Source organism: Octodon degus, unplaced genomic scaffold (assembly GCF_000260255.1).
Source record: "Octodon degus isolate 3935 unplaced genomic scaffold, OctDeg1.0 scaffold00221, whole genome shotgun sequence".
NCBI lineage: Eukaryota > Metazoa > Chordata > Mammalia > Rodentia > Octodontidae > Octodon > Octodon degus.
In genome coordinates, this window is record NW_004524797.1 from 2026459 (window position 1) to 2040427 (window position 13969).

Below are 13969 nucleotides of genomic sequence, written 5' to 3' on the forward strand. Positions count from 1 at the left end.
CTAAGTACTCTTGCTATGAATCCAAGCAAAAGTCTGACCACCAAACATTCCACTAACATAGGAAAGTGAACACTGATTCTGGACACTGCTGAAACTCTATTCTTACTATACTATAAAGTCAAAATGCCAGGTGTGGTGGCACACACCTGTAATCCCAGCACTCTGGAGCGTGAGGCAGAAGGATCGCTGAGGTCAAGGCCAGCCTGAAATACATAGTGAGACCCCATTTCCAAAAAAAAAGTCAAACTTTTTTTTTTTAGTGCTGGGGATTGAACAAAGGGCCTTGCACACACTAGGCAAGTGTTCTATCAAATTAATCAACTTTTGATCATGAATAACAAAACCAACTGAGGCACGGTATGAGTCAAAATTTATAGGCAAAGCAATGACAATCCAGAAAAAATAAATTATTATAGCATGATAATATCTAGAATGATTATAGAATAAGAGATACTATTTTTGAAAAGGTACACAGGAACGTGTTATATACAGGAAGGTAGTTCAGATTCAGGACTCAAGTTTATTTTTAAAATATCTCCTCTGGTATCAAAACTGGGTTTATAATCCATAAAAATAATGTCAGTGAAGGTCCCACAAGGAACCTTAAAAGAGTCTGATTTACGTCAGCAGCTTTGTGACACACTGGTAGAGCTGTTCTGTAAATGCTTCAGATGAGAATTTCTCCACCACTCTGGCTCTTCCTGCCAGGCCCATCGTAGCTTTTAAGGACGGCTCACGGATGAATTTTTCTATTGCTTCTGAGAAGTGCACCGGATCAGGCTCACACAGAAAGCCTGTGATGCTGTGGACAATGGATTCCAAGGGCCCACCTGAATTGACAGCAATGACTGGACACTGCATGTACATGGCCTCCAGGGGGACGATGCCGAAGTGCTCATGGCTCGGTGTGTAAAGCACACAGGTACAGCCGTGGAGGAGTGAGATTTTCTGTTTGTCTGAGAATGACCGCAAGAAGGTCACATACTGGCCAAGGTCAGACTGCTGGACCATCTTCTTCAGTTCCCGATAGTGCTCCACGTTCTCCTGGACTCTTTCGTCATAGCCACCCGCCATGATCAGATGAACCCTTTCCCAGTCCTGAGAAGTCAATCTCGCTCGTAGCTGCACTAAGGCTTCTAGGGCCAATTTCAGATTTTTCTTCCTTTCGTATCTGTTAATAGAGAGGAACAGAAATTCTTTTCCTTCAGGGACTAGATCATCAAGTTTTTCAGGAACAGCTGAATCAAAGCTGGTGACATTCAGAGATGGGTAGAGTACATCAGGGTCTCTATGAGACAAGGACTTGAAAGTTTCCTTAAAAATTGCAGCCGTGAACTGGCTGTTAACCAAGATGCAATCTGCCATGCCTGTAGTATACTCCTCTATCCAGTCAATTGGGGCCCTGTACAGCTGTTTAAGAAAAGAATCTCTCTTGGTGAGAAGCAGATCTGGGAAGTGACAGTAAAATAGGATCTTTTTACGACGTCTGGCCAGCTTGAACACCGGGATACAGGCAGACACCTAGCCAAGGTAAAATTAACAGGAAATAAAACTGTTAGCTGAAAATCCATCAGAAGCAGATCCCCACCCTGCCTTGTGTGGGGGCTCCTCATGGGTAATGTCTAATTCTCCTCTGCACTGCCCCCCTCTACACCCAGTACAATGACTGCTGCAGAAGGCTGGCAGACAGCTGCAGGACATGCGCTACACACGGACGCTTTAAGCCTAGTGACTTCCCCTTGGACAGAGTGGTCCAATAGAAATAAAATAAAAATATAATAACATTAAGGTTCTTCTGAGGATGAAACTAATTTTAGTATGCTTTACTAAAGCACTTTCAAAATATAATTAATATTGAACTATCTTAATGAAACACCTTGGTTTTTCATATTAAACCTTTAAAATCAAGCTTGTATTTTACAATTTAGCGTATCAGTTCAGTCCAGCCATATTTTAAATACTCAAGATATACAATGGGCATCATATTGGGCTGTTCAGCTCTGTGATCTACATCCTTCTAAAGGACTGATTTAGCTCCTTTTGAGGAACTAATAAAAGAACTATAGTAGCTTAGATCTGTAGTAAGATTTCCAGGATTTGATTTTTTAGTTCTAATTGTGACTGTGATTAAGTAATCTAATCCTTGCTGGGGTGGGGCTATGGATGTGGCTCAGCAATAGAATGTTTGCCTAGCAAGCTGGAAGCCCTTAGTTGGGTTCTCAGCACCAAAACAAAAAATAAACCTACCCTAATCCTCCCTAAGCTTCAATGTATGCAGAATAACAATCACAGTTTTTATGGTGGAACCGGGGATTGAACTCAGGCCTTTGAGCTTGCCAGGGAAGTGCTTATTCTACTGAGCCATCTCCCCAGCCCCAACAATCACAGTTTGAAAAACCCAGTTTTTGTTATTATGAAATGCACTGCTGATATGTGCAAAACTTTAACATACGTTATGTGTAAGTAATTATTAACCATAATGATTACTAAGTGTGAATTATAGGCTCATATTTCTAGAGACTATACTATTGGGAACCTTTACAAATTATGTAATCTCTAGCTCATTTAAATAATACCCAAAGAAGTTCTGTTTTAGGGATACTGTGCAATTTATCCAAAGCTACATAAAACAGTGGGTACGGAACTTGAATCCAGCACTCCTACTCCCAGGTCTCCTCTTTTTTTTCTACTTAGTACATCTCAGCTGCTTCATATTTACTGACAGACACATTCAGAATGTTTGATAAATATTACTTTTTTTTTTTTTCCACAGGAGGATCAAACCTAGGGCCTTTGTATTGAGACCTTTCAACCCCCACCTATTTTTTGAGACAGGGTCTTGTTAAGTTGCCACGCTGCCCAGGCTTGACTCAGATTTGCAATCTTTCTGCCTCAGTCTCTCAAGAATGCTGGAATTACAGATATGCTCACCATGCTCGGCTGAATGTCCATGTTTCTTAAAAAGAAATGGATTTTTTTCTTTTTAAGATAATCAAGAGTAATTCAGAAGTCACACTTTAATAAACAGAAAGGAAGGGGCCATACTATTTCTACCTATCAGTTTGGCAGTAATTAAAATGGTGGATAACATCCAGTATGGAAAAGAGGATATGAAAAACTCTAGAAGGCAAATTTGGCAACTTCTACTGACATTTCAACAGAACTACACTTTGACTCACAACTTATTTCGAGGAATTTACTCAAATGACAAGCTTGCAGAAGCGTAAAACAAAAAAGCATAAGAATATTCATGACAGCACTGATCTAAATACACCCAAATGATGGCAATGTCACTGCCCTTTTACAGAAGAATGTATGAATCATGGTATATTCAAACAGAAGTGTATTTCGTAGCCACTAGAACAAAGTAAATCTCTAATACTGATATATAAGGATGTCCCAAATACAAGTGTTTCGCACACAAAAGTATACAATGTAAAGTATGCCACAAACCCAATTATGTACACAGATGGGATTATTAACACACATCAGTGTAGCCAATTTCTAGGCTAAATACAGGAATAATTTGACAATGGCTATCTTCTGGGACTTTTACACTATCCTTTTAGGATGAGACTTTCACACTACACTTTTTAATACTGTGTAAATTTTATTGCTGGGTAAATGTTACTGTTTAAAATAAAACAGCGGGAGTTGGAAAAATAAGAAAAAATCTATAATATTTACAGAGCAGATCTAGCTATTTATCAAGGTACAGGACTTGGAATTTTCTCCATTGGGGAACGATGTAAAATTTTTAAAACGGGTGTGACGCGTTTAGCTTTAGTGTTAATACCTGACGCTATAATGAGTAGTAGGGTGTTTGGCTGGAAAGAGTACTGACAGCAGGATGTGAATGACCTGGAAGTAAAGTCAACAAAAATAACGAAAAAGAAGGACGGCAACACACGGGTTTCTCAGATGTAAAAGATAACTGCAGCTGACATCTCATGCTAGCATTCCTGAGTGGGGCCCGAAGTCTCACCTGCTTTAGTAACGTGCCGACCCAGTTAAAGTGCAATGTCCGGGCCCCATCTGAAAGCTCCCTAAAAAAAGGGACAGAGCCGCGATGTGCAACTTTGGGTCCACGCTAAATTCGACAGGCCTCACTTCAGCGGGCTCCTGCGGGCCAGTCCCGGCCTTTCGGAGCCCACAGCGCACAGATCTCCCTCGGAGGCCCGCGGCTCCCTCACCTGGTCGCACACCACCACGTCGAACTCCTCGTCGGCGAGGAAGAGCACGTAGAGCGCCAGGAAGACCATGCGCACGTAGGCGCACACGGCGGCGCCGCGCCCGCCCCAGCCCAAGGTGCGGGGCAGCCAGTCCCCGGCGCAGCGCACCGGCAGCTCCCGGCTCTCTGCGAAGCAGTGGCCGGGGTCATAGTGCGCCGTCCAGATCGTCACGCGACAGCCCCGCGCCCGCAGCGCCAGCGCCGCGTCCAAAACCAGCCGCTCGGCGCCGCCCACGCCCAGGTCTGGGTGCAGGAACAGCACCGACGGGCCGGCATCAGCGTTTCGATCTGTGCCCTGCCTTTCACCCATGACTCAAGCAGCTCCGGCGCCCGGCGCCCCTCCGGGCTTCCGCAGGTTCCGCCCCTAGAACCCTTCTGACAGCTTAGGGCCGACACCACTCCACCGCGCATGCGTTAGTTAGGCCACATCAGCGTAAATCTATGGGGGCTTAATAATTGCCGAAGATAATTTATCGTCTGACCTAGGCTATTTTCTCCTTTTAGGAAGGATTGAGTCATATGAAATACAGTGCGATCCAAAGAAATGAGACAAAGGGACTATAGTTTCTATTCATCGGCTGTCTAGGTCTCCTTCATCAAAATTTCTACAGGCATATAGTGGGACAACCCAGGGGTCCTGGAGTCAGCAAGGACCCTGCCAGCGAGCCTGGGGGCAGGGCCCGAGCCAGTGTCTCCAGGCGCCGGTCCTTCTCTGGTGGGGCAACCTCTTTGTGGTCCGGTGCACCGTTTTTCCCGTCTCCGTCCTCCAGCATGGTATATGGCCTCAGCCTTCCCTGTCTGTCCCTCCTGACTCCTACCTTATGCTTTAGCCCTTTCTGTTGGACGTCCTTGTTTCCCTAGCCTTTTGTGCTGGTGCTGGGGGGCGGGCGGTCCGGGAGCGGGGCCGCGCCGCTCACCGTCTGTCTCTCCCTACGTAGCCCGGTCCGACTCCGAGTGGCACTAACGTGGGCTCGTCGGGGCGTTCTCCCAGCAAAGCAGTTGCCGCCCGGGCTGCAGGATCCACGGTCCGGCAGAGGTAAGGGTCCCCGCGCTCCGCTAGGTTGCAGATGTGGGGAGATGCGGCCCAAGAATTCCACGGTCCAGGGAAGGAGACCCCAGGACCGTGCGACTCACAAGGGCAAGATGCACCTGAGGTGACGTGGCCATGGAGGCATCATTTCCTTTGCTCGGATTCGCGCTTCTTAAAAAGGAAAATTAAACTCGACAGCTACAATTTATGTCTTTAAGCTGGAGTCTTTGGACCTGAGCTTTGCCTTATGTCCATCAAGAAGCACTGAACCCAACTCTGTTTACATACCGTCCCAGACACGCCCTAGCTTCTCCTTCCCAAACTTATTTCTAGATGGTACTGCTGTACACTCATTTACACAAAACCAGAAACTTGAGCGTCATCTCAGATTTCGTAATCCCCAGGCATATGCTATACATTAAATTCAGCACGGAAACTTTTTTTTTTTTTTTTTTTACGAGTTTTTTGTTCTTCATTTCTGCAGCCCCAATTTAACTCTTAACTTTGCTTATCCTTTTTTGTTTTCTTTCATATTTTAATTTGCTACCTCTCCTGTTCAGGCCATATCCAGTCCATCATTAAGTTAGTTAGCTGTTACTTTTCAGCTTTGTTTCTCTGTTAGATTCTTGTTGGCAAATGTTACAAGAGGCTGTGGAGCTCACGCCTCTTGGTGGTCTTTGTAGTCTTACCTTTCTCCTTTTTCCTGTGATTTAGTCAGTAATAGTGAGCTTAAAGCTTTTTCTGAACTCACCAGCCTCCCAGCCTGGCTGCCCCTCATATATTTCCCATTTATTTTCTAAGGCAAAGCCCATGGTTGTTTCTTCTGGAGACCCCTAATCTGCAGACTGCACTGCTTTTGCTCCCAATAGCATTTGGTTTGTGTTGCTATAGAGTCATTTATGTTTGCTTATTTATGGCCTTTGCTAGACTTCAATAAAATAAACTTCTATCTCAGGCGTCTCTTGTAAGTCCTGATGTAGTGAATTATGAATGAATGAATGGAGTAACCCTTTTGTTTTTGGATTTTTGAAGAACCAGGTAAGGTTTTATTTAGAGAGGAGAAGGTCTTGAAGGGATGCAAGAATACTTTAAGAATGTGAAGAGGTTTTTTGTTTTGTTTTTTGAGGCAGTCTCTCTGTACTTCAGGCTGGCCTTGAACTCACTTTGTAGCCCAGGCTGACCTTGAATTTAAGGTGATCCTTCTATCTGAGGATTATAGGATGAGGCTTTTCTTGTTGCCTTTAATAGAAAATCTAAATTTTTAATCATAAATCTAATAGTGGTGATTTGAATATACATGAAACAATGCAACTCAGAGAAAGAAATTGTGAACAAAATTATCAGAAATGGTGTAAGGTACCTTAACGGTTATGGGTTTCTTTTCACTGAGCTGTTCCAGGAAAGTGCCTAAGGCTGTGGTTTGGATGCTATGCCCCTGGAGTGCTTTCCTGATGCTAGATTGAGATTGTTCGCTGCAATTTTTTCTTACAGACATGTATAGTTCCTTGGAGGAATGGTTCTGGGTAAAAGAGAAGTGGTAGTACTGAGGCTTAGAAGTTTTGCTGTGTGAGAATTTTTAAAGAAAAGGAAAACATATGTTTATCAGATGTAATTGTTACCAAATAGCTCACATAATACAAATGAAATAACCAACAACAAGTGAAACAATAACTAGGGCTTTTTAAGTTAAAGTATTGATAGTACCTTTAGAATTTAGTATGGTAGAGCCAGTGTAATGAGAGTTGTATATACTGAAACACCCTCAATATTTTCTTGTTTGTGACTGGTTAAGTTTAATATCATGAGTATAATATTAGTTATCTAAGAATATATTCATGCTATGTATTCATAAGTCTTTGAGAAAAAGTTGAAACTAGTGGTTAACAGTAAGTCTGAATTATATAGTTGGCAGATTTGTATTCTATATGCTGAATAAAGTAATACCTTGGAGAAGAAACAGTGTAAGATTAGAGGTCTGGCTGGGTTGGAACCCTTGTCCTGCTTAATATAGTATAACAGGAAGTTGCTTTGAGGATACAAAGTAGCACTGATGCATTATAAATGGTGAAACTGTGAAGTTGTGCAGTGTTCAAGCAGAATTTATGGGAATGAGGGACATTAAGATGGTGGAGTAATACATAGGGTTGTTATAGTAGTCATCAAGTAGTTACCAAGGGTCTACTACATGCCTAGCACTGCTTAAGAAACTTTTTATTCTAGTGTGGAGACCATAAGAGGCAAATAAGTGGTGTAATTTCAGGCAGTAAGGACTATGAAGAAAAATATAGCCTGGTAGGGGATACAGAGTGGTAAGTATAGGGTAAGTGTTGATAATTATTTTAAAAAGAGTGTTCAGGGTGGGTAGCATTTGAGTAGAGAACTGAAAGAAACAAGGGGGCAAATCATAGAATGGTATAGGCAGGAACAGGCAGGAACAGACTTCTTAGGCAACAGGAATGGTTAAGTATAAAGGCAGGTCACTGAAATTGGCTTCAAGGAACAACCAGAAGGCTGTTGTACTAGAGTAAAATGTAAATGATTAAGTCTGAACACCATTTTGTTAAGTATAGGAAGGCATATTGGCCAGAGAAAAAGAGTAAAATAGACCCTCAGTTTTCAGATTCACTGCCTGTGTGCCAGCAAAGGTGAGAAGTCTTTAAAAAGCTCACACTAATTGCACTACAGATTCAGTAGTTCCAACTTTTTTTTTTTTTTTTTTTGGCAGAACCAGGGTTTGAACTCAGGCCCTTGAGCTTGCCAGGGAAGCGCTTATTCCACAGAGCCATCTCCCGGGCCCAGTAGTTCCAACTTTTAAAGAAAGGAACTGGAGTCCAAAAATTATAGTGATGTCAAGCACAGGGTCAGCTGATGGCTTTCTGTGTTGGCACTAAACTTATCTTCTAACTCGTTTTTTTTTATGAAGAAGGAAGAAAATTGAAAATTTTAGGTATCTACCCATAAGTTAAATGTAGTGGATGTCTAAGTGTACAACTTACTCTAAATCCCTGTATAATCCTCTAAATAGCAAATTATATTGGCTATTCACAATCAGATTTTTATTTTTTATTTTATTTATTTTCAGATTTTCCTTAGAAACAGTCATACAAATGGAGTTTGAAATGCCAAGGAACTGTGGCCTGTAATTCATTTATCTGAAATGCAAACTTTGTGCAGTAGACCCTATTTGGGTCTACTATTAAAAGTTCTCTCAGGAGCATGGGTCTTGAAACTAGAGCCTGAACTCCACTGTTCAGGAAACCAAGACTCCATTGTTCTGCTCACTGGCAGGTTCCCTGGGCTGTGGCCAGTGCTTCTTACGTTCATTGTGATGCAAATGCCTTGGTAGGATGCAGTACCCAAGGACCAGAGTTTGGAGGAAAGAGAGAAGAGATAGTAGAGACTGAGCTTTCACTTGGATTTATTCTCTGTATGTTCTTCCTTTTTTAAAAAAAAAATCCAGCATCACCAACCCACACCTACTAGAATGGTATTTTAAGGGAAGGTATATTGAGATTTAGTTGCTAGTAGGGGCAGTAATGGAACCAGACATTTCTCCTCACCTTGGGCTTCTGGGTCAGAGATAAATGGGCTGAAGAAGAGTTTTTGACTTCTCCTTACCATGTTATACTGCTCTAACACAGGTGAGATGAGCCACTGAGGTTGGGTAGTGCCATGTGGGAGGAGAGCTGCTAGGTGAGGTTGCTTAGTGAGTGGGAGGCTCTCCTAGAGGAGAGGGGAAGGATTCCGTAGGCTTCCCCCTGTCCGCAGAGTCAGTGCCATAAGTGACTTCTGCCCGCCAGGGCTGCCTGCATCAGCTCATCTCATGAGCCTTGATCCTTTTGCAGGGCACAACTTCTGCTTGGGTGTTTTCTACATTTTGTCACATCCTGCCTGTGTCCAAGATCTGTGATCATTGTAATGAAATAGCAAAAGCACAGTAGGAAATATTTTTCTATAAAATGCATATTCTATTTCTAGTACTCATATATAATGAAAGCTAAATGTTTTTTTGTCTCATCCTACAAGCACAATAGTTTAAAGGTAAGTTTTAAAGTAGACATTTTAAGATTGGCTTTTATAGATTCAGGGGCTTTTGAAGAGCAGTTTCTTACTTGCCTTCACAGAGCCGCATGTGGAAGGAAACTCAAATGTCCAAGTGAGGAGCCCAGCTGTGGGCAGTCCATGGGATCTGAGTCAGAACTGGGTCAGCCCACATTCACGCGGCCACCTTCTGCTCATGTGGGCTCAAGCGTTGCTTAACCACTGCTGAGTGTAATTTTTCTCAAACATAAAACAGGAAATGGTAACTACTTGGCAGGTTTAGTGTATGCATTAGCATATAAGATACTGCATAGTACTTTGGGTCTGTGGATTAAAAGCAGGCATTTGAATCTGTACTAGCAATGAAGTTTTTTTTATTGCTGATTCACCATATAGTGGTAGCATGTGTTATAATGCTATTATAAAGTTTTTTAAGAAAAGGCTGTGGTTAACACTTTCTTCTCTTTCAGGAAAAATGCCAGCTGTGGCACGAGGAGTGCGGGCCGCACGACCTCGGCAGGCACTGGGGGAATGTGGCGATTTTACACAGAGGATTCACCGGGGCTCAAAGTGTAAGTCTTGGGAGCAGGCCTTGTGTATCTGTCTACTGTGGCAAAGCATGGCAGAGCAGTGTGTCTCTGCCGAGACTGGTACTTGTTTTTAGGAGATGGACAACACACGGCCGCTTGGTTGTGCGAGGTAGGCTGGGTTTGGCTTGCTTGTTCATCAACTGATTAGAATGATTAGGGCTTGCGTGACATCTCTTCATAGAGTTAGTGAAAAGGAAGGAAGATCTTTGTGTAGCTGTGTCAGAGTAAGTGATGGGAACAGAGAGAACTGGAGGGAACACTGCTTAATTAGATGAAATTGTTCTTCATTTGGTGTTCTTGCCCCACAGTGAGAAGTAGGAACAACCATCTGAATAGGAATTGGATGATTTTTCAGAGTTCTCCTAGAGGCATAAGCTGATATTATTACAGCCTAATGGAAGTTTTTCAATTAGTCTGTGTTATCACAAGCTCTGTGGCCTTCTTGCTTTGGGAGGGTGGTGAGTGGACCTGGGATCACGTCTCAAGTTCTTAGGCCCAGGAGTGCTGCTGTGGTGGCAAGTGGATATCTAAGAGGTGCTGTCCCCATGCTTGGCTCCCCACGTTTCCCATTTAGCTCCCATGGCAGACTAATCCACAGGTTTCTGATGAGAGTGGGCTCCTGAACACCACTGTTCACAGCTGTTTCCTAACTCAACCCAGCGGATAAGGAATTGAACTAATAATAGCAAATCTCATTTTCTCATTTACATAGCACTTTGGGTTTTTGCAAAGAACTTTTATTTTCATTTATTTATTTTTTCTGTATTTAGGACAGGGTCTACAGGGTCTCACTAGTAGATTGGACTTGCAGTGATTCTCCTGTTTCAGCCTCCCAAATGCTGAGATTACAAGCGTAAGCTACTATGCCCAGTCTCAATTGCCATGTCAGTGTACTCTGCCAGTGGGGCCGGTGCAACACGCCGGGAATTGAACCCCAGCTGTTGCACTCTGCCTAAGCATGCACTTTAGTTTGCTGAGCTGTCAGCCTGGCCAGAACTTTTATTTTTTAAAGAGAATACAAAATAGTGTGTAAAGAACTTTAATAGCTGCTTTCTAGTTTGATTTGCACAGTAAACCTATGAGGTGGGAAATACCTCATTTTGTAGACCCAGACCCTCATGTTCCGAGAGGCAAAAGGAGGACCCTAGAAACAAACAGCAAGGGATGGAGCTGGTTATTTTAGCTATAAAGTCTCATGCTCTTTCCATAGTGCCTGTCTGGTAGAGACAAAAATGGATAGTTTACTTGGACCAGATGCTTGACTTAGATTATAAGCATAGTTTCATGAAAGCTTCCCTAGACTCCTTGAGATTTGGTTTATTTCATTTATTGATTTTTTTTTTTTTATTGGAGACTTCTAAGGATGTATATCGGAGATAATTTTGAGGATTGGTGATGTATGTGTTCGTGATGGTGTGATTGACAACTTTTTTCTTTGTTAAGGATGACTTTTAATTCCCTTGCTCTGTTGGTATCCTGGGACTTGTTTTGAACCCTTCTTGAGAAGACGGAAAGAGCCTGTTCCATGGGCTGGTCAGCCTGGCTGCTCCCGGCCTTCTGCTGCTGTGCAGCCCAAGCAGGCTGGCTGCTATAGTTGCCTGGTCCTCCCAGGAGTCACCAGCAGCAGTGCCTACAGTGCTGAACCCACTTTCATCCCGTCAGAGACAGGGGTTTTAGGTCAGAGAACACGATGGGGAGTCCACACATCCGTATCTTAGAGCTGTCAAGCAACGTCTTTGCACCTGTTTCTGGGTTTTACTAGGAGCTTAGAATTATTTTCAGGTTTTTAATATTTTCTGAGTGCTTACTGTAAACCTGCATTGCATGTGTATTAGTATACTTAATCCCTCAGCAATCCTATGAGATAGGTACTTTGATTATCCCCAATGTGTAGACAAGGAGACAGTCCTGAAGAAAGTGAGGGGGCCACAGTCTCAGCCTTATGCTTTGGGGTTGATGTTGCTGTAACATTGCCTTAAAGTAAGAGTAGGGTCAAGTGTAGTGTGATGATTTCCTATGTTTGTTTATTCCCTTAATTATAAACTTCTTGGAAGAACAAAGTAGTAGCAGTGTAACAAAGATATTAGTCTCTGTGCATCATTTATTGTCCAGTCATGATCTCTGTTAGCCCTCCTTCCTTGGCAGGATTCACTCCATTGCCTTGGCTGTAAAGATTCTTTTCCCCACTTTACTCTCCAGTTGCATCTGGGAGATGAAATGAAATAGCTTGAATTCTTCAAGTATGGGCAGGAAGAGTCTTAGAGATGGAGCCTAAAGTGAACATTCACACCTTGAAACTCTATATATCAGTTTTTAAGTGCAAAATCATTTGGCTTAGTTAAGGGTAGATGAGTAAAATATTTCTATTTCCTTTCTATACGGATGTCCTAAGTCCAACTGAAACATGATGCCTAGAATGTTTGCTCTTTGAGGATGGGAACCTTGAGGCAGTAAATGAACAGTGTATGCGGAATCAGACAACCTGGGTTCAAGTCTCTCCTTTCTACTCTGACTATACATTTTTAGGCAAAAAATGATTCCACTGAACCTTCATTGTTTTGCTTATGGAGAGAATAAGGTTATTATTTCTTCTACCTGTGGTCATGAATTTGTAGCAAGATCAGATGGGATCTGTTTCATTAGCACTGTATAAATTGTTATCTATACATCAGATTATTTCTTTTGTATGTATTTTGGTGTGTTTGATTACAAGATAAGGACTCTACCTTTTTTTTTTTTTGGCAGAACCAGGGATTGAACTCAGGCCCTTGCGCTTGCCAGGGAAGCACTTATTCTACTGAGCCATCTCCCTGGCCCCTAGGACTCTGCTTTTCTAAACACAACCATAATAATGGTAAAGTTACCACAGTGATAGTTTCAGGAACATTTTCAGATAATGTAAACAATGATCCTGGATGATTTCTGAGCACTTCCTTCCCTTCCTTTGCCCCTAGGCAGTCTTTGGTATTAAATATAATAATATATTATTACTAAAGTAAGCATGGCTTTTCTTCTTATTTCTAGTGGCCCTGTTCCAGTATTGGTTATGAGTCTTCTGTTCATCGCTTCTGTATTTATGTTGCACATTTGGGGCAAGTACACTCGTTCGTAGATTCGGCTACATCCATCTGTCATCTGAAGAAGAAGGAAAAAGCCCAACATATCTTGGACCAAAAGTATAGTGAATTTTCTCTTCATGAGAAAGAAATTTTCTGTAGCTTATTTTACAAGGAACTTAACAGGAATTGATTTGGAAGAATCTTTTTTTCTATACCTAATAAACTTTTTAATTCACTTGTACGGAGTCTGATTGCTGCTGCTCCCTACCAGGGCCCGCCTTGCCGCCTTCGGGCTTGCAAGCGCGTAAGTGGGAAGCTTGTCTTGTGGAGATAGTGCCCTTTTTGGATCGGCAGTTACTCATCCCACCATGTAGTCATTCAAATCCGTGATCCCGTAATTGGCCCTGGCTTGTTTTCTTCAAGGTATTTCTGTCCTGGTGATTATCATTTTGGGTATCGTGTGGCTTTTGGGAGAGTGCTGTGACTCCCATCAGGCAGATCGCTGTTCAGAGCAGCTGGCACCCAGGAGAACAGTCAGAGAAACCAGAAATCTTGGATGAGGTCTTTGCTCATTCTGTTCTTTGTCTCTGAAACTATAGATAATATTTTACTTCTTTTTCTCACTCTCTGAGTGTATACCATGGCTTTCTAGCCGTTTATTTTGTATTTAAAAAAAAGTCATTTGATAAATTGGATTTATTAAATAAAATTTTGTTTAATAAAGGCCTTTGTAATCACAGCGAGATACTGATATTCAGTTGATATAATTCCAGCTAAACCTGGAAGTTTTGGGCGTCCTTTAGCTCATTCTGCCATACCATTGTGAGCGTTCACTTGTTGCCCTCAGCAAATGGCAAAGGTTGCTCACACAAGGAGCACACTCTAGAGCCTTGAGACTGCAAGCCAGAACTGCGGCAGAGGAGTGAGCGACCTGTGAACTGCCGGGCTGTCCATCGAAATCGCAAAATGATGTATGTAACTTAAAAAATATAATTTTAAAAGACATCCTTGTGCAATT

The 13969-nt window shown here is 42.4% G+C and overlaps 2 protein-coding genes across 2 annotated transcripts; one reads left to right on the plus strand and one right to left on the minus strand.

The window, feature by feature from the left end:
- Nucleotides 1–257: 257 nt before the first annotated feature.
- Alg2 (ALG2, alpha-1,3/1,6-mannosyltransferase) lies at nt 258–4581 on the minus strand. Its single transcript, XM_004645223.3, has 2 exons — nt 4194–4581; nt 258–1521 (listed from the first exon to the last, which is right to left on the minus strand). The coding sequence occupies exons 1-2, from the start codon at nt 4539–4541 to the stop codon at nt 619–621; spliced, it is 1251 nt and encodes a 416-aa protein (XP_004645280.1). The 5' UTR covers nt 4542–4581; the 3' UTR covers nt 258–618.
- Nucleotides 4582–4897: 316 nt separating this feature from the next.
- On the plus strand, nt 4898–13193 carry Sec61b (Sec61 translocon beta subunit). The gene is made up of 4 exons (XM_023705479.1): nt 4898–5005; nt 5170–5267; nt 9773–9874; nt 12917–13193. The coding sequence occupies exons 1-4, from the start codon at nt 5003–5005 to the stop codon at nt 13002–13004; spliced, it is 291 nt and encodes a 96-aa protein (XP_023561247.1). The 5' UTR covers nt 4898–5002; the 3' UTR covers nt 13005–13193.
- The last annotated feature ends 776 nt before the right edge of the window (nt 13194–13969 follow it).